Source organism: Meleagris gallopavo, chromosome 3, assembly GCF_000146605.3.
Source record: "Meleagris gallopavo isolate NT-WF06-2002-E0010 breed Aviagen turkey brand Nicholas breeding stock chromosome 3, Turkey_5.1, whole genome shotgun sequence".
Taxonomy (NCBI): Eukaryota; Metazoa; Chordata; class Aves; order Galliformes; family Phasianidae; genus Meleagris; species Meleagris gallopavo.
In genome coordinates, this window is record NC_015013.2 from 57,094,620 (window position 1) to 57,118,281 (window position 23,662).

General features: G+C 39.5%; 1 protein-coding gene across 2 annotated transcripts; it reads left to right on the plus strand.

The window, feature by feature from the left end:
• The first annotated feature begins 3,858 nt into the window (after positions 1 to 3,858).
• Positions 3,859 to 20,369, plus strand: UBXN2B (UBX domain protein 2B). 2 transcript variants are annotated; one of them, XM_019614049.2, is made up of 9 exons: positions 3,859 to 4,232; positions 5,059 to 5,150; positions 7,550 to 7,621; positions 7,803 to 7,962; positions 9,443 to 9,520; positions 13,544 to 13,653; positions 14,077 to 14,214; positions 15,944 to 16,105; positions 19,323 to 19,563. In XM_019614049.2, the coding sequence occupies exons 1-9, from the start codon at positions 3,885 to 3,887 to the stop codon at positions 19,447 to 19,449; spliced, it is 1,287 nt and encodes a 428-aa protein (XP_019469594.2). In that variant the 5' UTR covers positions 3,859 to 3,884; the 3' UTR covers positions 19,450 to 19,563. The 2 variants fall into 2 exon arrangements, with proteins under 2 accessions (XP_019469594.2, XP_010707262.2); XM_010708960.3 differs by having other exon boundaries at positions 3,862 to 4,232; positions 19,379 to 20,369.
• Positions 20,370 to 23,662: the final 3,293 nt, after the last annotated feature.

Genomic DNA, 23,662 nt, shown 5'->3' on the forward strand with positions numbered 1-23,662 from the left:
AATAATTGCATGCACCAATACAGGCTGGGGGATGAGCTGCTGGAGAGGAGCTCTGCAGAGAGGGACCTGGGCGTCCTGGTGGACGACAGGTTGGCCATGAGCCAGCAGTGTGCCCTCGTGGCCAAAAAGGCCAATGGCATTCTGGGGTGCATTAAGAAGAGCGTGTCCAGCAGGTCAAGGGAGGTGATCCTCCCCCTCTGCTCTGCCCTGGTAAGGCCTCATCTGGAGTACTGTGTCCAGTTCTGGGTTCCCCAGTTCAAAAAAGACAGGGATCTCTTGGAAAGAGTCCAGCGGAGGGCCACAAAGATGGTGAAGGGCCTGGAGCATCTTCCCTATGAATAAAGGCTAAGTGAACTGGGTCTGTTTAGCCTTGAGAGAAGACGACTGAGGGGACCTGATCCAGGTTTATAAATATCTGAGGTGTGGTGGCCATAGCGGTGAGGCCAGTCTCTTTTCAGTGGTACATGGAGACAGGACGAGGGGAAACGGACACAAGCTGCAGCATAGGAAGTTTCACACGAATGTGCGTAAGAACTTCTTCACAGTGACGGTGATGGAGCACTGGAACAGGCTGCCCAGGGAGGTTGTGGAGTCTCCTTCTCTGGAGATATTCAAGTCTCGCCTGGACGCCTACCTGTGCGACCTGGTGTAGGGAACCTGCTTTGGCAGGGGGGTTGGTCTCGATGATCTCTAGAGGTCCCTTTCAACCCCTGCAATTCTGTGATTCTGTGATTCTGTGAAATTATTAAAAACAAAATCGAGACTCCTGTGCTGCCTACCAGACAAAAAGGTCTCCTTTATATTTCTGAGATTTATGGTAATCCCAGTGTGTCAATGTGTAACCATTTTGTATCTTAGATTTTTTCTGTAGATTTTTTTGTAAACAGTAAAAATAATTTGGCATCACAAGTCATTGAAATTCAAAGACCTGACCCTACAATGCCAGTAATATTTTGACTTTAATCCAAAAAGCATTTACTCATGTCAAGTCTCAGCTCTCTATCTCAGCCTCCAAGCCCATTAGCCCAGTTGTTCCTTAATGCTATAAATGTAAAAATATATTTTTTTCCCATCCCTATCCTGATCACTCTTTTTAAAGTTTCTCCAATGTTTTTATTTTAAATATATTTCTAGGTACCAGATACTATATTTCTAGGTATTGCTATTAATCTTATGTACATGGTAACTTTATTCTAAACTTTCCTTCTTTGCTTTTATGTTAGATCCAAAAAATCAGAGAGGGGCTTGTTTAACTACCATTTTTACTTGTTTTTTAATTAGATATTTACTTCTGGACAGCAACAACTGCAGTGAGATTTTGAAAATAAAAGACTTGTCCATTACCTGAGGTATTTCCAAATAGTAGACTGTAAAATTATGTTAGTTTTAATAACCAGAAGAAAAATATCTCATATAATTGAGGAGTATTTAAGACATAATGAAAAATACAGAACCAATTTTATTTAAGGATCTAGAAGCCAACAGATTCTAATTAGTCGCTTTCAATCTATTACTGTGAAAGAAAACATTGGTCACAATAATAATGTTATAGGAATCAAAATGACTGCTTGGGATAGGCAGATTAAAATTTCCAGATGTCTGACATTACATAAATTTCACTGAGAAAAAAAAATGATGCGCTAATCTGTATTCAGGTGATCTCTGAAAACATTGCTGGCAGCCTTAACAAAAGAGGAGGCAATCACAGAGAAAGACAGATGGGAATAATGCCAATGTTTAGGGTAGACGGGCCTGTCAAAATATGAGACACTTATTTATTTTTAAAAAAGGCAAACAAACAAACCAAAAAAAAGAAACCAACCCACAACTGATTTAATAATAGAGTCATTTGGCTTTTTAAAGCAATTATAGTTCAGACATCCTTCTTGCTAATTCAGTCTGTATCACCACAGGACACTTTCCCTTAGACAACAGCTGCACACTACTCGTGAATCCAGGGAAGACTGAATGGAACAGCACATGACTGCATTTTTATTCTTGACATATTCATACAAAGGCTTCAAGTCCAGGAGCCAAGTGAAGTTGAATCTTACTTCTATTCACTTTTTTCCCTAAGTAAGGACAAAAATTCTTTACAAGCATGCATGATTTGGCATATAGAGCTGAGAGCAACGTGAAATGTATTATATATGCAACCTTCAGTTGTGCTGTTCTTTGTCAAACACCTGAAAGGATTCTGCAGGAAAAAGCAATCACATGCACCTATGGTTTCACTAAGAACAACACTGACACCGCTGTATAGCAGTGGTATTGACCCATGAGAGTGATCTGAGCAGATCCTCCAGTTTGCATACTCACCAGATAGTTGGCTTACTAAGAAGACACAAGCATATGTGCACAGTTCCACAATCTGCCTTAGAAGGTTGCGTGTGACCCCAGCTCTGCTAACCACAGCCCCCAGCATTTCTGATGTGTAAGCTATGGTAAGCAGGCCCTGGACAGGCTCACTAGAGAAAGCAGTAGGTTTTTGTTTGAACGGCTTTGAAAACAAATGTTAGCTGGCTATTTCAACAGACTGTGAATCACAACCAGCTGTATGCTTCAGAAATATCTCAGTTTAGCATACAGGTCACCATCACGTGCTAAGGAAAGTTCCCCCTTCATTTCAGTTGAGGATTAATAGAGCATTTTGTGTGAATGCTGGATAATTAGTGATGTTAGCTGTCAATTCACAATTTCAGATGAAATCCCAAGTAGCCAACTGCATGCTGCAATCACTTGCATATTCACTAATTTGCATTACAAAACTCTTCAGCTGCCAGTAATCTCAGCTGGCCTTACAGAGATTTATTTGTGTGCATATACAATGGATCTACTTCTTAATGAAATATCTAATTGGAACCAATCTATTGATTTCTACTTGTACTACTACCAATATTTGTTTTCCATTACATACAAAATATATTCATTATGTAAATATTCTTTTACTGCCTTGTTTCGTTTTGCTCTTACGTTCATTCTTGGGAAACAGAAAACATACACTTTCAAATATTACTTGTTCTTCATTAGTTGTACTTAGGGTCATTCCAAGTCTTACCTCTCGCACATTGTTTTATTTCAGTACAGATTAGGACATAAAATATTCAATCAAAATTTCAGGGGTTCATTGCACTGGATCTGGCTGAGATGGCATTAATATTCTTCATAACAGCCCCCAGGTGCCGTGTTTGCATTTGGGACTAAAGCAGTATTGACAACACACCCAAGCTTTGTCTCTCACTAAGCAGCGCATTCACAGCATGGAGGTTTTCTTCCTCCCACGTTGCCCTGTTGGTGAGGAGGCTGGGGGTGGGCAAGAAGTCAGAGGGGGACATAGCCAGGACAGCTGGTCCCAAACAGCTGAAAGGATATCCCGTACCATACAACACTGTGTGCAATGGTTAAGCGATGGTTAAAGCAATGGTTAAAGGAAGGCGGACGTTTGTGTTTATGCTGTTTGTATTCCTAAGGAATCCTTGAATATGATCACAGAATCACAGGATGGCCAGGGTTGGAAGGGATCTCAAGGATCATGAATCTCCAACCCCCTGCTACATGCAGGGCCACCAACCTCCCCATTTAATACCAGACCAGGCTGCCCAGGGCCCCATCCAACCTGGCCTTGAATACCTCCAGGGACGGGGCATCCACAACCTCTCTGGGCAGCCTGTTCCAGCACCTCACCACTCTCTCTGTAAAGAACTTCCCCCTGACATCCAACCTAAATCTTCCCTCCTCCAACTTAAAACCATTTCCCCTCATCCTTCCGTTATCTACCCTTGTAAAGAGTTGAAGCACTGATCAAACAGTGCTCTCCTGGAAACAGTTAAATATCTGCCCACCAATGGGAAGTTATGAACAAAGAAATTTATTTTGCTTTGCTTATGCATGCAGCTTTGCTTTGCCTCTGCAAGGAGGAGGAGAGGACACGGACAGGCACACAGACACGAAGCCCGCCGCCCAAGCTCTCTCCGATGGCGACGAGCCTCCATCCGTCTCCACGGAAACAGCCCGGTGGCGGGCCGCTCCGTTGCCATGGCAACCGGAAGTGCCGCGCGGCGCTGGCCCCGCCCAAGTCGACCCGCGGGAAGGGTTACCGCCCTCAGAAGATGGCGGACGGCGAGGCAGCTCCCGCTCAGCAGGAAGGGGAAATGTCGGCTGCCGGCCCGGTTGTCCGGAAGGAGCGACAGCACCGCGGCGGCGGCCGTCCGCCCAGCGCGCGAGATTTGCAGGTGAGCGGGCGGGGAGGGGCGTCCCGGATCCTCAGCGGGGCGGAGCGTTGTCTCGGGGGTGGCCGTGAGGGGGCAGGGCGGAGAGCGGGGCTCCTAGTGGGGCCGTACCCCTTAGGGCCGGGCCTCTGAGTACAGGCGTGTATCTGAAGTTAGTTGGTAGTCTCTCTTTCCTCCTTACCATCTGCTTATGGTCCTTGCGCCTGCGACTTGATGTCGTGTATTAAATTAAGGAAAACTTACGAAACAACGTAGAACGTTATTCAGGACGAAAGTGAGTTGCTAAAAAATGGTGTGTTAGATGTGCCTCCCATTGATATGGCAGCCTGTGGGGAGAAGTTTCTTATTAGAAATATTTGCAATGATATTTGGAAATCAAGCCAGTCAGGCTGAGTGTCTGTCTTAATCCCGGTACATACTTCAGTTGCATATTTTTTTTCCATTTTTATGTTGTAAAATTTATTTGTTTCCCAGTTTTATCAAATGGATTCTTAACAACTTTATTTCAGTTTTTTAGCATTGAAGAGATTATGTGTAACATATATAGGTGTGTGTATTTTGAAGCTTTAATATAGGCTGAAGGTAACTAATGAGACTGTGGACCAAGTGCAAGCAGAGTACAAGTATCACATCACTCTGGCATGAGCATATTGAGTATTTCTTGCTTTTTTTTCATAAAATAGAAAGGAAGCTGAATTTAGAGAATTAATTGAGAGTTCTCATGTTGATGTCTCTAATTTTCTGATGATGTACGCATTTAGCATTAGTGTGTCTTATTTTTGTTCCATATGTAGCTCTAGACCTCTAAAAAGAGTACTGTTTCCAACAGTTGGCCTTGGCAGAGTTATATGAAGATGAAGCTAAAAGGCAGTCATTGCGTCCTGACAAAGCAACCACAACAAAGATGAGTAACTCAAAGGGGTAAGGGACGCTTTGTGTCAAATGTGTCAAATAGGTGCTGTATTAGCTAACAAAATGTTGTCTTCGTGGTTACTTTGTCTTCTTTTTGTACAGACAGTGCTCTACAGCAGTTCATAGTCAAAAGTAAGGAATCCCTGTAATAATGCATATTCCACGTCTTAGAAAGCTTTTTTAGTCATACTTATTTGGGAGCTGTTGTGTTATATGTTATTCCAAAGTGCTTTAAATCCACTTACCTAAGATAAGATTAAGATGCTCTAAGTGAAATCAGGTGTTGCTTGTTTTTTTTCTGCAGAGATAGAATTCAGGTAATTGCTGTGTCAGAAAAATACTGCAGTTCTTTCCTTCTTCAAAATTCAGCAAATCAGTAGTTTGTGTGAAACTTGATGAGAGCTGCTCTGAGTCTTCTGTTTAGGTCAGTATTACTTAAGTAACTAGCCAGATAAATGAGTAGTGGGTTCATAGGAGGTGAGAGAAATTAGGATGACTTTGTGATTAAGTTGTTTGGTGATGCTGTGTGGATAGAAGACATGTTTGTAGATATAAAGCCAGGTTTTGCTGTCCTGTAGTGTTTGCAGTTCACATGGGGTTTAAAGATTCAATATAGCTTTAAAACTTTTATAAAGGAACCTTGCCAGTTCTTAATTAATTGTTCTTTAAATTATTCTAAAGAAGTCTTTAAATCATCACTGTCAATGATGCCATAACAAGGATTGTATTTGGCTTGTCTTTCCTTCTCTGCTGCCAATATGAATCTCCATTTCAAAAGAGGTCAAATAGCAGAAAAAGAGCTTAGTCAGCAGCACTATACCTTGAGCAAATGCATTTCCATTTGCAAATGCAGATCCTTAGGAAGAGGGAATTTAGCACCAGATGGGAAAATTGCAGAACAATAGTTTGGGTTTCTTGGATAAAACTGCCTAAGATCAGTTATGCAGAACAGAATTTATAAACAAATTAAACAAACAGCTCTATTTACCAGTACCTGTCGTGAAGTTACAGCTTCCTGTTCCAGGTGAAGAAAAAGCTGCAGTACAGTGCTCAAATACTTAGCATGACTGCTATTGGCAAGCACTTGATCTTTGTTGGCAGTCATGCTGGAATCTGAAGTGGAAAATGCCTGCAGTTCTGCTATTTGCATGGTATCCAAAATGATATATGTATATGTATATATATATTTTTTTTACTTTAGTTTCCTTTTAAATGAGCAGTGGAAGCATAAACATAATGCTTCTCTTGAAGTCATCTATTTGTCTGCACAGTTGTAGGTATAGAGGATGTCTGTGGGCCCTGCTGGAGCAAATTCTGTATGTTATATAATCTCTAGCACCTTCACCAAATTTAGGACAGTTGGCATAAAAGTACAAAGCCCAGAGTGTGTCAAAGGAAGAAAACAGAAGAGATTAAGAATAGAAGAATAACACCATAGAAGAGCTTTTAGTACCCATGACCTAAGTTTGTAGTAATACGTTTGTTGTTTTTTTTTTTATTTTCTAAGAAGAAAATAAAAAGCAGAGCCTTCTTGGAGCTGTAGAATTACCTTGTTTTAACACCAGTACTTAAAAGTGATGTCTTGCTCCACTATATTTTGATTTGAAATGTATTGTGGTGAAACACAGCTTAAGCCTGAACTAGCAAACTGCCACGTAGCAGACTGTTGTTTGTGTGTTCTTATCCTGCCTGGGAGCTTGGATGCTTTATGCAGATCTTGCATTGATGAATTTTATTGTGAAATACTCCAGGATGAGGGTTTACATCTGTACAGCTCTTCCTGGCATATTGCAAACTAACAATCTCGTTTGTCTTCTGGTAGCTTATCAACTGGTCCTTGTTCTAAGATAGAATTAAACTGGCATTTAATAATCTTTTGAAAGTCTTTGCAACAATGCCATTCTATATGTTTCTAAGATCATGCAGGATAGAAGTGAAAACTATTACTACTTAGTTTCTGGGATACTCATAGTCAGGAATTCCAGGACATCAAAGAAAGTGGCGGCAGCCGCTTCACTAGGCAACAAAATCAGCTAAAATGTGGGTAGAATTTGAAGTGAAGTTAATACTGTTAGACAGGATTCTCCAATTGATGTTCAGCTTGTAATATTACCTTCACTATCTCTGAGACTGCCAGCAGAATTCCACTTCAGGCTTATTCAGTATTAAGCATCCGTGTAGCTTGGACAAACAGCTATGATGAGAAGATAAACTTACTGTCAAGGTGGATCTGTCTGGCTTAGAAATAAAATTGTCTTGTTTAAAAAATGGTAACAACAAAAATATATCCTTCCTTAGTTTTAAAGAAGTGGTTTCAGAAGTTGGATGTGAAAAATTTAGTACCTCTGATACATGTGGCGAGTATGTGCCGGTCATCTTCATGTATGTTCTTTCATTTTTCTCAACAGTCTTAAAATAGATTCTTTCAGAAGTTTGAGAAAACCGGAGAGAAGCATGAGTGATGACAAAGAAAACCAAAGGTATTTTAAAAACAGAAAACTCATTTAACAATTGTGAAAGTAATTGTTATTTTTTTCTGACATTGCTCCACCCTGTTTTTGAAAATGCATTTGTTCATTGACTTACTTTCACTAATGGGAAGAGGAAAATGATGCTTGTCGTTTTAAAGCATTGTTGCTTATGAATGTTACTATTCTAAAGATTTTATTCAGGTGACTCAGAATACAGAGGATTACAAATTTCTGGGGCTTCTAACAATCCAAGTAAAATTGTTGCTGAACTCTTCAAAGAAGCAAAAGAACACGGGGCTGTACCACTAGATGAAGCCTCAAGAACATCTGGTGACTTCAGTAAAGCGAAGGTAAAAGTCAAAAGGTATTTTGATCTCTGTTTACATCAGGCTCTTCGAAACTCGCATAATCACATGAGAGCAAATATGTTCTTCTGTGGTTTGCATATAGCAGAGGATTGATCAATGCAGTTGTATATTGTATGTGCTCGGTAGCTTGTTCTAGAAAATAAAGTGATGGGATACCATGCAATTTCAGGGAATCATAGAATCACCAAGGTTGGAAAAGACCTCCCAGATCATCCAGTCCAACCATCCAACTACCACCAATACTTCCCCACTAAACCATGTCCCTAAGTACATCTAAATGTTTCCTGAATGCCTCCAGTGATGGTGACTCAACCTCCTCCCTGGGCAGCCCATTCTGTCTCCTGACCACTTGTTCTGAGATGAATTTTTTCCTAATATCCAACCTGAACCTGCCTTGGTGCACCTTATGGCCATTCCCTCTCGTCCTATCACTAGTTACATGGGAGAAGAGGCTGAACCCCCTTGCCACAACTTCCCTTCAGGGAGTCGTAGACAGTGATAAGGTCTCCCCTGAGCCTCCTCTTCTCCAGACTGAATAATTCTGGTTTCTAAAGCTGCTTCCCATATAAATTGTGCTTCAGAGCCTTCAGGGCTTTGTTGCCCTTCTCTGGACATGCTCCAGGGTCTCAATGTCTTTCTTGTAGTGGGGGAGCCCAAAACTGAACATAGTACTCGAGGTGCAGCCTCACCAGTGTTGAGTACAGAGGGATGATCACTTCCCTGCTCCTGCTGGCTGCACTATTTCTGATACAAGCAAGGATGCCACTGGCCTTTTTGGCCACCTGGGCACATGGCTGGCTTGTTTAGCAGAGCGTTGACCAACACCCTCAGGTCCATTTCTTCCACACAGTCTTCCAACCACTCAAGACTGTAGCGTTGCCTGGGGTTGTTGTGGCCAAAGTGCTGGACTTGGTCTAGTTGAACTCCTTGTCATTGACCTTAGCCAATGCCAGCTTCTCCAAGAGAATACTGTGGGAGACAGTGTCAAAGGCTTTGCTGAAGTCTAGATAGACCATATCAACAGCCTTTCCCTGGTCCACCAGGTGGGTCACTCGATTGTCGATGGAGATGAGGTTGGTCAAGCAGAACCTGCCTTTCATGAACCCATGCTGGCTAGGCCTGATCCATTGCTTGTCTTGCACATGTTGTGTGGGAAGAATTGTTAAGAATCAACTTGAATTGGGATTATTTGCTTCATTTTTAATTAAGTTGATTTTTAAAAATCAGCTGCAGTTGTCAAAATGTCTGCTTTGAATTACTTATGTTTGAAAAAGTGTACAGACTAGAAACTAATATTGATCCTATACAAATCACTAGCCGTATACTTTCTAAAAATTTAAGTTACAATTGTTTGCTGTTAACCATGGAAGCAACCTTGCTGTTGTTTTTAATTGTACCTTGATAAATTTAATAAACTGTTTCAGATATCTTTTCAATGAGCTTTACTTTGTCTATTTTTCAGTCATTTTCTGGTGGTGGATATAGATTAGGTGACTCGTCTCAAAAGCACTCTGAATATATATATGGAGAAAATCAAGATGTAAGTACAATTCTGAATAGCCATAAACAGTGTCCCTGATTGTTGCCTGCCTTTACTGGGTCTACAGCTTAAAATACCAGTATTACTGCAGTTGTTTATGAAGAAGGACAAATATCTAAATATTAGAAATGTATTCAGTAGAAATTAACTGAAAACGTTCCCAGAGGAAAAATATTTATTTAGTAGATACCATTAAGGGCTCTGTTATGGATATGCTTCACAAGAGGACTGGGTGACCGCGTGCAACTTTGGGAACTTGAGTTGCTGGGAGCATTCTGATCTCCTGACTTGAGTTGTGAAGCAGAGGTTAGAATTAAAGCAGAGAAGAGATGCAACAGCTATTAAGACCTGTAGGCATTCACAGAACTGATCTGGGTTAATTAAAATCCCTTGGTAATTAGTGATTTCTGTTTAATATTTTTTGCTCTGTAAACATATTGGAAGTGACAGTTACTAGTAAATACCTACCACCTGAATATCTTTACCATGCTTGGTAAAATAATAACAATAATAAATTAAAAATAATGATTTTTGGGTAGTTCATAATTTAGAAAAGCAAGTTGTCTCTATGTTAAATGATACCACAGCTTTATTTTGTCAGTTGCGTTTTTCTTAGTGTTAAGACCATGCAAATAGTTGAAATGTAGGAAAGCTGGAAAGATGAAGGATTTCTTCAAAACTGTGGGGAGAGACTGCCTTGATTATGACTTGAATGCAGTTAGCAGGGTACTTAGCCATGATTTCATAGAATAGTTGAGACTGGGAATGTCTTTGTTCAGGTCATCTGGTCCAATGCTTCTGCTCAAGGAGGTATGCCCAGAGCCTGTTGCCCAGGATGCCATGTTCAGGTAGCTTTTGAAGATCTCTAAGGAGGAGACTCTACGACCTCTCTAGGCAGAATGTTCTATGGCTCAGAAACCTGCGAAGTAAAAAAAATCTTCCTGATGTTCAGAGCAAACCTCCTGTATTCCAGTTTGTGCCCATTGTCCTGGCACAGGGCACCAGCGTACACAGCCTGACTCTGTCTTATTTGCACCTCCAGGTATTTACAGACTGATGAGATCTCAGATCTCCCTGAGCTTTCGCTTCTTTAGGCTGAACATGCCCAGCTCAGTGTCAGACTTTCCACATAGGAGAGGATGCTCCATTCCCTTCATCTCTGTGACCCTTTGCCTGACATTCTCCACTACATTTGTGTCTTTCTTGTACTGGGGAGCCCGAAACTGGACACAGTGCTGTAGATGTGGCCTCCCCAGCCAACTGCTGGCAAAGCTTTGCCTAATACAGTCCAGGATACCATTAGCTGCCTTTTCTGCAAGGCTGTATTGCTGGATCATGTTCTACTTGGTGTCCTCTAAGGTTCTGCCAAACTGCTTTCCAGTAAGTGCCCCCCAGCACTGTACTGACTAGGATGTTTTCTTCTCCAGATGATGGGCTTTGCATTTCTTGTTGAACTCCGTGAGGTTCCTGTCAGGCCTTTTTCCAGCCTGTTGAGGTCTCTGTGAATGCCAGCATGATCCTCTGGTGTATCAGCTACCCCTCCCAGTTTTGTGTCATCTTCAAACTTGTTCAGGGATACTCTGTTCTGTTGGTGAGATCACTAATGAAGAATCTAGACAGGACTAAACCCAGTATTGGCCTGCGGAGTACATTGTTACTAGCCTCCAACTAGACTGTACAACTCTTGGCTACCCTCTGGGCCTCCAGCGTAAACTTTAACTGCCCCTCTGTGAGGATCTCCAGATGGGCTGTGTTGACTGTTCTCCCCTCATCTACCAGGCCAGTCATTTCATTACAGAATTTGGTCAAACACAGCTTCTAGTTGGTGAATCTGTGGTAATTGGTCATGATGAATTTGATGTCTTTCCTATGCCTGGAAAATGATTTCCGGATTTAGATGCTCCAGACCCTTCCCAGGAATTGAGGGATGAGGCTGACTAACAAGTAATCATTTTCAAACTTGTTTCATTTCTTATGGTAAGCAGGTCTTAACCAAGGACTTTTTCCCCCACATGCATCTGAGCTACTACAGACATGCTTGAACTCTGTTCCAGATTTATGAGCACGCCAGTGATTTTGAAACCAAGCAGTTCACATCCTGTCTATTAACCAGCTGAAAGTGGATTTGAGCATAGTGGCAGTTCTGTGAATGTCACCCTTTGCTTTTTTATGGAAAATGCTTGAAAACAAAATTAATTCAAAATATAAAAAAATGCTATGTTAATACCTCTGAAGCATTTATTTTTTGTTAATGGAAATTAGTTTTCTCTAGACACGATTCAAGTTCAAAACTGTCTTAAATTTTGATGCTAACTTGAGGCATGGTTATTTCTGAGAATAGATAAGCTAAAAGAGTCCCTTCTTTAATAATAATATTCAGTTCACTGTGTCTTTATAGTTTTTTTATATAATCTGTGTACAATTTGTGCTAGATTTCTCTTTGCAAACTATTTTCAGTATGGTGGAGAATGCATGGTTTTCCCTTTATAGCAGACTAACTAGTGGGAAAGAAGGCTCAAGTCAGACACACTGTGCCCACCCACCGCTGAGAAAGTGCTGATTTCACTACTTGAGAAACAGAGTGAGGAGGGGAAAAAAAAAGTTTTGTCCATGTTTGCAGTCATCTTTTGCATGTTTTCATGTGAGTGGCTGAAATTTTTTAAAGCATTCTGTTGCACAAATTATAAATGGCTGGTTTTGTAAATCCTCTCTATGCAGGTTACTCACATCTTCTCATCTTGACACTTCTTTGCTGTACTTGACACAATTTGTGGAATAGTCTACTCTGACTCAAGATCGAATGTGGGAAAAATCAGGTCATCTTTTCTTTTAAATTATTCCTCATTTTCTTCCTTATAATTTAAATGCATCCTAGCTGATAATACAAAGATAGTGGAGACATCAAAAGTTTTTATTTGCCAGTTTTTCAGTCTGAGCACGAGTTTGAGTCTTCTTTTCCCTGTGTCTTAGATACGGCTTAAATTCTTCCACTTATTAGTAAGAAAGAAATAAAGGTTATATATACTGCTAGTCTCATAATGTTTAAAACAAACAAACAAACAAAAAAAACCACCTAAGACGTTTGATTGAAAGACAGTCTAGTCCAGCCTTTTATTCCTACAAGCCAGCAGAAGTGATAAGTTGGATCAGGGATATGATTCAGGTTAAAAGCTAATCTTTTCTTCTTTTTCTCCCTTTCTTCTTGTCAGATTTATTTTGTTCAGGATCACGTCATTGTGTGAAAGTGGGGGAGTCAAAATACAAAGTCTTCTATACCTTGCTCTTCAGACAAATGACTAGAGTTGATGTTAAGCTCATCAATGCAGGAAAAATGAGAGAAGCTAAAGAATGTGGTTTAGGTTGGGAGCTTATGTATGGCTTGCCAGGAAATGATGCCTTTTTCCCTCTTAAGTAATCCTTCTACTTGTTAAGTAATAGCCTGCTCTGCTGAGCCAGAAGCACGTTGCAGTGAGGTTACCACTATTTGAGGCAGGACTAGTTTTCTAAGCAGTTTTACTGGAAAGCCTGATCTTGCTGGGCTTTAAGGTGTTGCAGGAAAGAGGGATGCAGACTTCTGAGAGCTGCAGTGTCTCCAGTGATACAGGCTTTGGCTGGTGGTATGTGCAGGCAGCAAAATCAGAGGGGAGCGAAGGAAGCTGGTGTCCAGGATGCAGTGCTCAGAATTTGAACAGGGTATAGAACTAGTATCAACTTTAACTGCAGTTAAACAATTTGAGGAAATAGCAATTATAGCTTTAACTGGTGTATCAGTAATATTTTGTGAATGTATGCATTTATTTCTTGATTTATCAACAAGAAGTGTTTACTGCTTTTAAAAGTAGTTGAAACGCTGTCAAGCTCATAATGAAGTCATGTATTATCTGTATGTCACAAATAACAGATTAATAAGAGATTCTTTACTACAAATATAAAAATGGTCTTGGAATAAATGGTAATTTGTAGGAAACTGAAATACCTTACTTATGTACTTCACTTTCTGGAACTTCAATATTTTTCCCTCAGGTTCAAATTTTGCTGAAACTGTGGAGGAATGGCTTCAGTTTAGATGATGGAGAACTGAGATCCTATTCAGACCCAATAAATGCTCAGTTTCTTGAGTCTGTTAAAAGGGGGTGAGTTAAAATAGCAATTTTATTGAGGCACATCCTTTAAGTGAAATGAAGAAAACTGTTTTCTCAAAATGATTGAAATTAGCAGAAACCTTGAGGTTTTTAATATGTTTGCACCCATAAAATGAGTTCCATATTTGTCATCAGATGCATAGAGTACATAAAAATTTGATTTTTTTGGTTTCTTACTCATATAAGCTTCTAGTTCTGCATTTTTTGTCAGTGATTTCTAGGCTGATCTTTTTTCTTCATTTTAATTTTTCATTTTATCCGTCATTCTGAGATGAAATCAATTTGCAAAACAATTGGGCACCTACAGCTTTTAAAGTAAGCAGAGTGCAAGCATGAACTTGTACTGTGTAAGATATTTGTGTAATTCTTCATTGCAGTACAGACCATAACTGAGAGCCTTTTTTTTGTATTAAGGGAAATTCCTGTGGAACTGCAGCGACTTGTTCATGGTGGCCAGGTTAACCTGGATATGGAAGACCACCAGGAGCAGGAATATGTGAAGCCAAGACTGCGATTCAAAGCTTTCAGTGGAGAAGGGCAAAAACTTGGAAGGTAAAAATCACTGAATTTTCTGGGTCCATATGTCATGCCAAAAGCTGGATTGAATCAGTTAGGAGGCTTTTGGAGAACTAATCAGGTGATGAAAGCAATGTGAAATCATTTTGTGCCACCTTGATTTCAAGGTCCCAGCCCTGATTTTATAGTTACTTGTGATCATGGAAGCTTATATGTAATCTTACTAAAAGACAAGTCTTACTTCTGTGTCCTGGACCTGCTCTTAAACCTGCTAGATGTTTGTTGTAAATACAAGATTTCTCTGCCTATCCTTATGTATAACTTTGTGTATATATACATTTTTCCACAAGTGGAACTGGTACCTAATAATGCAGAAATCATTTCTGTGTTTTGAGTGTCTACTTTGTCCCAATATGCATAATCTCTGTTCAGATTAAATTACTGTCATAGTAAACAGTTAAGTGACAATTCTGCCAGTGAGCAGGCTTTTTATATAACAATTATCAGTTTTATAACATCTTCTCCCACTGATTTGATATGAGCTGTTGAGTTGTGCATATTCCTAGGCTTCTAATTGATTATGTCTATTCACGTGATATATTTGTTTGCCAAAAAAGATACTAACAGTATGCTGTTGCACTTAATGTTGGGGAAGAAGAAGCTGAGGGGAGATGTTATTGCTCTCTTCCAATACCTGAAAGGTGATCGCAGCGAGAGCAGGGTTGGTCTCTTCTCACTGGTGACAGGTGACAGGACGAGGGGAAATGGCCTCAAGTTGCACCAGAGTAAGTTTAGGTTGGATATCAAGAAACACTTCTTTACAGAAAGGGTTGTTAAGCACTGGAATAGGCTCCTCAGGGAGGTGGTTGAGTCACCATCCCTGGATGTGTTTAAAAACCGTTTGGATGTGGTGCTCGGGGACATAATTTAGCAGAGGGTTGTTAGAGTTAGGGTAGTATGGTTAGGTTGTGGATGGACTTGATGATCTTTGAGGTTTTTTCTCCTGAGCAATTTTATGATTCTTTGTAATTCACTCAATGCTTCTTAGCAATTTCCAAACTGTATTTCCTATTTTTAAAAAAAATCAGGAAATGTGCTGACAAGAAATAAAAAGATGAGAAGCTCTGGTAAGAGTGATGCTGCAAACAATTATATACAGTAGCATCTTCACCTGAGCACTTACCTGGGCTACTTAAAGAAATACAGAACAAAAACAGGTGGGGAAGAGAGGTTGTATATAGAAGAATGAGCACACACACTGTAGAATTTTTTTGTTTTGGTGTCTTGTGCAGTCTTAGCTATTTAAGCAGTGAAAGAAATGAACCAAATAGTTATCTCCAATCAGATTTGTCTTATTTATAGACAAAGAATGCAAACTTTCTATGCAGTCTTGCCAATTACCTGCTGATATCACTTGTGCTCTAAAAAGGGCGGGGCATACCCAGAATTGTAAAACATTGCTCATGACAGCAATTTCTAGAGTAGTTTGGGACAGTTAGTACAATATAATGGTGTGTGATTATTCTTTTAAAATCCAGTCCATGAGTTATGATATGTAAATCCTAGTGTCAAAGACTGTCACTTCATGTTCTGTATGCATAATATTTCAGTTCAGATATTTCAGTTTGTACCCGATTACCTATTAATATCAGGTAAATGTAAAGATCTACACAGTTACAGGAAAAATATATGTGGAATTTTAGTCTTTGAAAATAAACTATATAAGTATTGTTTATCTCATTTTGTTTTTTTTCCACTTGTCTAGTCTTACACCTGAAATAGTCAGCACACCTTCATCTCCAGAGGAGGAGGACAAATCCATTCTTAATGCACCTGTTCTGATTGATGATTCTGTTCCAGCAACTAAAATTCAAATCAGATTAGCTGATGGAAGCCGATTAATACAAAGATTTAATCAAACACACAGGTAAATTAATTCTACATCAATAATTAATTCTTCATCAATCAGTCCGTGATTCTGTGACTCAGTACAGGTGATAATAACTATTTTGGTAAGTTTGTGCTTTATCATCAAATGAATATCAGCAAGGCACCGAAAAGGGGGAAATAAAATTCCACCAGAATATCACAGATCTGCATTGTTTTCATAGACAAAGATGTATTGATAAACTGACTATCAGAGCAAAACTCTGTAATTGAAAACACAGGATATTTGGTAATTGCAAAGTCACAAACTTTCCTGACTTGTGATGTCCTGTATCTTGTAAAGAGTCAGTACCAGCCATAATGAGTGTCTGTTTAGGTATGAGATCCCCTTACTATTCTTGAGGAGGCTGACCTCTGGACAACCTTTCAGTGTAGTCATCCCAACCCTGAGCTCATCGTGGGAGAAGCCAGTGGCTGATTTGGATGACTCTGTAAAAGCACTTTGTTTTAAGGCATTATGGAATATAATGTATTCCACAGTATAGGCAGAGTTGCTTCTGTAATCTGGAGCTCCAGCTTTCTATTTCACTGTACTTGAAACTGCCTAAACTAAGATTGAATAAGATATGGTTTGTAAGTGTAGGCTGATTCCTGTAGTCAGAAGGGTATATGGTCACACCATACTCATTTCAGTTGTGCTGTGTGGCTGGGCTAGTGCTGACAAACAATGGATGCTTGTCTCCTAGGGATGGGATGTGTGTGAAACTTGGTGAGTGTTTAGATTCATTAGAATAGAATAGGTCAGTAGGAAAGGACGTTCAAAGATCATATAGTTAGACTGCCTGACCTCTTTTGGGGCTACCCAAAAGTTAAACGTTGTTGAAGGCATTATCCAAAAGTGTCTGGAATGCTGAGAAGACATGGGTCATCAACAGCCTCTTTAGTAAGCCTGTTCCAGTGTATGATGACTTTCACAGTGAGGAAATTTTTCCTTATGACAGGTTTGAATCTCCCCAGCTTTGTGCTGTTCCTACAGGTCTTGTGAACAGTTACCGGGGGGAAAAGGGCCAGCAGCTGCTGATTGCTCAGTGCTCCAATCTCTCTAAAACCCTCTGAAAGGCCTCTCATCCCTTTCAGTTTAGCATTGTCAGCAAGCTTGCTGAGGATACACTCCAGTCCTGCATCGAGATCATTGATAAAAATGTTGAGCAGACTGTAGAATGGAGCCCTGGGGAACACCGCTGGTGACCATCTGCCAGCTTGTAGCTCCATTCATTACAACCCTGTGCATGCTACCATCAAACCAGTTCATCAACCAGCATGGTGTGAAACTGTTTATCTCAGAATTGGTCAACTTGTCCAGAAGGATGCCATGGGGGGCAGTATGAAAAGTATTAGTGAAATCCAAAAATATTGCATCCACTGGCTTCCCTTGATGAACCGGTGTTGACTATACCTGATAGTATTTTTGTTGCTTAAGTGCCTTTCAGTGTCCCACAGGACATTGTTGTAGTTTCTTCTCTCATGCCCTTTTTGTAGATGGATGTAACATTGGCTAGTTTCCATTCAGCAGGGACTTCTCCTGATTTCCATGACCTCACTTAAAATTCTGAGAGAAGTCCAGCTGTAACATCTGCTAATTCCTTCAGCGCTCTGGAATGAATCCTGCCTGGCACTGTGGACTTAGGAATGTTGAGCTAATACAGCTGTTCCTTTACAATTCCACTGCCTATAGATGTAAAGTCAGGGTCCTCCAACTCTGGGGTCCAGGCATCCCAAAATCTATCATTGCTATTAAATATCGAGGTGTTAAATGCCTCTGTCTTTTCCTCCTTATTCAGTGACCATCTGCTCCAGTCAACTTAGCAGGCTGTTGTTTGGAGCTTGCCATCACTTTTATTGACATTGTTGGGGCATTATCACAAATGGTGTTGGCCAACCTCATTTATTTGTCTAAGAGATTGTTTTAGAGCAAAGTTCTGTGAAGTTACGCTTTGCACTTGCTGTTCTACGTGGCTGAGAGAACTTTGAGCAGAAGGCAGAGATTTGAGTAGTGGTTCTACCCATGCTTGACAGCAAGCAAGGCTCAAGTTAGCCCACTCCAAAATCTGCAGCACTGTGTTAGAACACAGCTGAAACTGAGCTTGAATCCTGCCTTGAAGATGATCTTAGTGTGGACTCAGTTTCTTTACAGAGCTGTTATATGGCTTTGAGAGTCCACCTGTTCTCTTTTTTCTTTTTTTTTCCCCTCCATTTTTGTCTCAGAATAAGGGCAGAGTCAATGTGCAGCCTTCTTCACCTGACAAAATACGTAGACTACAAGAAGGTAATTTTAGCTGAGATGCCAATAGACAAGAAGTTCCAACAATAATGTCTCATACTTAGTAGACTTAATAGTACCAGCCCAGGCTCTTCCTTCCCAGCACCAGTTGGAGAAATTACTTAACAATATGGCTGCTAGAGAGGCTCTGTAATCATGATGTTTTATGTTCTCTGCATTGAAGGGTAGAAGTGGTAAATTCCCAGTAACGTCTGTAAGGATGGCTGTGTTGACAGAAGCTTATTTAATAATTACTAGTGTTCTCTTAGTTATTTTGGCTGATGCATGATCCAAATGGCTTACTAAAATGCATTGCTTGCATCATAAGCCTTGAAGATAGAAAGTTAAAGTCCCTGCTTATTTGGTTACAGTAAATCTACCTACTTATTAGTTCAGTAGACCTTCAAAGATGTTATTCTCAGTTTTATTGCTGAGTTGGTTTTTATCTCTAAAAATCTTACTTTCGTCCATGTCTTATAAAACTAAATTATATTTGCTATGCTGTGTCTGTTTTATAAACTGTTGTTTGCTAGTTCAATACTAAGTGGAAAGCAGGGGAAACCTACTTGCTATTGAGGTGCATTAATAATTCCCCTCTGCTTTCTCATCACTGTATAAGATTTTTCCTTCCATTAATATTTTAACCTTTTTGGTGTACACTAATTAATAGGGATTTTTTTTTTTGCAGTTGGAATTGAAATTACTTGACTTCCTATGTTAAGTATCAGGTTACAATGCACTTCTATGTTAATACTTTTATTTCTCTTATTTGAGAAAACAAGCAGCATTAAAATTAATTCTTCAGGTTTTGTCTATAAGAAGTAAAACATTTCTAGGCTGCAACCCATAGCACTATGGATGAAATTGAAAAGTAAAACCAGTAGGACATATTAAACAGTTTTTCAGTCTGTTAGAAGATTGTGTTCTTTGTCTTCAGAGATTCAGATTGGAATGGAATCATACACAGCTTTCATGTCCGTATCCCTTCCACAGGATTAAAGATATTCGAGATTTCATTATCCAGTCCCGTCCAGCATTTGCAACAACTGATTTTGTTCTTGTGACGACCTTTCCAAATAAAGAGCTAACAGATGAAAGCCTGACACTACGAGAAGCAGATATACTTAACACTGTGATTCTCCAGCAATTAAAGTAATCTTAAAGTTGTTGCTAACAGAATGGAGTATGTGCTGTATTGTCATACAGTGTTTTCAGTAGATGAAAAAACGAAGGATCAATGTCTTTATTCTTCCACTTCCATAGATCAGATTTTTAGGTTTTGTGTCTTCCAGCTATAGCATATCTTATTTTAATTTCTCAGCATTGTTTAATCCCTTCTCAGTGTTAAATTGAGCTTCCTTTTGTTACTATGTTTCAAACAATGCCATGTATGAGATATGAGTTATCACAGTGACTCTTCAGTGTTTTATGGCGGGGGGAGGGGGAGGGAGGAGAAGCATTTTTCTGGAGGGGACGGTGTATTTAATACTGTTGGTAAGATTTGCACTATGGAAATGTTTTATGCTGCACTGACAAACAGCCATGTGAAAACTTAGCCTGTAGGTTATGTTTACCTTCCAAGGTGTATTAACATTAAAGTATTCTGTTTGATAGGTTGACGGATAATTAATGTTGTATTATAAGTTTTGTATATTCTGTTTCTAGGGTTTCATGGTGTAGTATAATTATTTATATTCTAAATCTTATGTAAATATCCTTATGTTGTTTTGAGGGAATCTGTGTCAGGAGATGCAAAGCTCAGCTCTTGCAGATTATAATAGTGTTCTCATTTGTATTCTGGTTGTTCTACTTGTGGTGTAAATTAAGAATGAATTTTTTTTCTTCTGAAGTTAGGGAAATGAGAAAGACTACTGTCATCTGAAGAACTGGTGTGATGTAGACTTTGTGAGGGTAGGTCTGTGGTTACTTTGAACTTGGACCCTGTGCAACTGTGTGATTCTTCACATGAGCAGTTACTTAAAAACTACCGAGAGTTGCACAGACACAAAAATTGTTTATTCAGTCATTTGCATGCACAAAAGTAGACATGTTAACTGATTGTGTATTTTTGACCTGAAAGTCAGGCCTTTATATTTGGAATTTTGGCTAATGACCTTTTGTAATATTCAGTGGGGATTTACTTGTGCAACTTGCCATTATACACTTCCATTGGAGGTTGTATAATTAAACCTCTAAATCTTTGAAGTCATATATTTTTTTTTTCAAATAACGTGGTCCTACACTGCAATATGTAAGTAGGGATCTTACATTGTGGGCAGACTGGCTGCTGTGCTTTAATAGTATGCAGATTTATAACATTTGTGGCTTTATATCAAATGAATGGATCAGACTTTGAAGGAGAGTCAATGGTCTGTATTCTTTGTACAGATATATGTATTAAAAATACTGTTTTCACTGATTATTTTATCTTGAAAATATCAACACGTTTATTTATGCATAGCTTTATCTTTGGTTGATAGATTAATCTTAACTTTTAATCTCAAAGTAGAAAAAGTTTGAGTAAATTTTAAATGTGCAATTGTATTTGAAGTCATTTGTTTTTGTAATGCTTGCATGATTTAATCAGAAAGCATTTAATGTGCTAAGTAAATAAACTTTTATGCTAAAAGACCGTAGGCAGTTGTTGTTCTTTCCAGTATATGTTGTGGTGGTGATTGTTGTGTGCCAAATATAAAAACTATTTAGGCCTAAGTGGAAAGGGATGGACATGCACTATGCATGTATTTTATATATTTATATTCTGTCTATAAACGTGTGGTCAGAGTCAGTAGTGTGAAGCAGACCGTGGGCAGTCTGTGCTTTGGGCTTATTTCAGCTCAGCATGTCGGTGCAGTTGCATTGCTTGTTATTTCTGAAGACTGACATTAAACACAGAGTTCAACCAAATAATGCTCTTACTGTGCCAAAAACCAGCTCATATTATGACAACGTTTATTTCAAATAACTGGTAAATATTAATGTTCAGTAGCAGCTGATACTGTCTAGGAGTCCCAGTAGTTGAGTTTATTTTGTCAAGCATTAGGAATTTGTATCGGTGCATGAATTACAATATTTCACTGCTTCTAAGTACTCAAAAACCTCTAGAACCTGTTCTCTCTTTCATAATTGTGTTTGTTGTACTTTTTATTAATGTTAAATTCTCCCTCTTGAAGCTAACACAAGGCACAAAGCTGTTTTTGGAATGAAGATCTACGTGAACATGTAGCTAAGACTGGCTACAAGGAAGAAGGGAAGATGAAAACAGAACTGGTAGAAGATCTCTTACAGAGCAAAGCTATTGAGGTGTTTGGAAGTTCCTCTTAGCTTCTGTGAAATACAAGTGGTAATGCTATCATACTTCTAGACAGCTTACGAAAGGCTCAGGCTTGACCTCTGCTTGCCTTTTACAGAAATCCTTTATCACACAAGACCCAAACAATTGAAAAGTAAATGTTTTCTGTTGAAAATCTGGGCTTGAAAACTTGTGCTTTTTTTGGACACCACTCCCATTTTTGTAATCATTTATTCTGGGCAAATATAATCAAGCTTGTTGGTTTGGATGTTTTTTCAGCAGCATTTTGAGAAGTTTGTAAACATTCTGCCTTAATCTGACTACTGGTTGCACTTGTGTATGCTAACAAGTAGTCGTCCTGTTCTCACTCTTAATGCAAATCTTTCTTAATATTAAATGAACCGAATAAGAGCTTTTAAGTGCTCAGAGGTGTAGTTAGCAGCTCGCTGCTTAGTTGCTTGCACTAAGGGAAAGCTCCCACGATCTTTAAATGGCACTGTTCTGGAGGAGGAACAGACTGCTCCTTCTCTTTGCTCATGCTGTTCAAGCCTGTCAGGCCTCAGCCAGGCGTGTGCAGTTCTACGGGCAGACAAGGCAGTGAGTGGCAAAAGTACAGAATAATAAGGATTGAAATAATGTCACGCAGAGAGCAGTAAGCTTGTGTTATTTCTGTGAGTTGTATATTGTTGGAGTAGGTTTTTGAAAAGCTTAAGATTAGGATTGTTCAGCTGATCTTCAGCTGATCATCAGCTGTTTGAAGGTAAACTTCAAAAACCCAACGATTAATGCAGTGATAAATGTGACAGCACTTGTGTTGAACACTTAGTGAATTATAGCAATCGGCTCAAACTGTATCCTTAATGCAGCTGAATGTTGAGTTTGAATCTGGAACTAACTGTGGAAGGCACGACTAGTCTGGAAAGCACTAACCCTGAAAAGGAGTTGGATGACAGTAGGAAAAAAAAAATTAGCAGAACTGTCCCTACTCCTTTCAGGTTTATGGAGTTTTCTTCATGGCTGGGAGATAACTTTTATCCATGTGTTTGTTAGTAGTGAACTCAATACGTCTTATGGTGCTTGTCCTACTGAAGAGCTTTGGAATTAGGGAAACAAAATAAATGGAAATGATTTAAGAGCTGAAGAAATTATCTTAAAGCTCAAAACATTCAAAGCATTCATTCATGGGGCGGGAGGGATGTATTGTAGGGCTCTAGTAGAAAAAAAGCATAATGAAAATCAGAATCTTGTACAGAGATGAAAGATTAATTCAGGTATTTTTGAAGTGAAATTAAAATACGTTCTTTAATATATGAACTACTGCAAAGAATCCATGTGAGAATCAACTACTATTTTAATTCCCATTGTTATGATGGTTTTCTTTAAGATTTGGTTAATTAAACACGGTATGTATGGGTTTTTCTACTGTGACAAGATAGAATGAAATGGTTTAGTATTTGGAGAGCAGTTTACTTGGCTTTTGGCTGGTCATGCTTGCAATTAATAATTTGTGATGGCTGTTTCATGCTTGAAGGTAGAAGATGCTAAGTACTTCACTGTGCATCTTCAGTATATGAAAAGCTGGACATGAGGCAGCAGTGTGTGCTTGCAGCCCAAAAGGCCAGCTGTATCCTGGGGTGCATCAGAAAAGGAATGGCAGCAGCAGGGAGAGGGAGGAGATTGTTTCCCCCTCTACTCTGCCCATGTAAGACCCCCAGCTGGAGAGCTGTGTCCAGGCCTGGGGCACCCAGTACAGGAAGGATGTGGAGCTGTTGGAACAGGTCCAGAGGAGGCCATAAAGATGATCAGAGGGCTGGAGCACCTCTCTTAAGAAGACATGCTAAGAGAGTTGGACTTTTTAGTGTGGGAAGACTCCAAGGGGACCTAATTGTGGCCTTCCAGTACTTGAAGGGACCATATAAGCAGGAAGGGAAGTGACTTTCTATGTGATCTGATAGCAGTAAGACAAGGGGGAATGGCTTTAAACT

Bases quoted from the DNA above. Each gene is read 5' to 3' on its own strand.
- UBXN2B (XM_010708960.3), top strand. From the start codon at position 3,885: ATGCATGCAGCTTTGCTTTGCCTCTGCAAGGAGGAGGAGAGGACACGG. The intron at 14,215-15,943 runs GTAAAAATCACT...CCACTTGTCTAG, and splicing joins GAAGGGCAAAAACTTGGAAG to TCTTACACCTGAAATAGTCA. The intron at 16,106-19,378 runs GTAAATTAATTC...TCCCTTCCACAG, and splicing joins AGATTTAATCAAACACACAG to GATTAAAGATATTCGAGATT.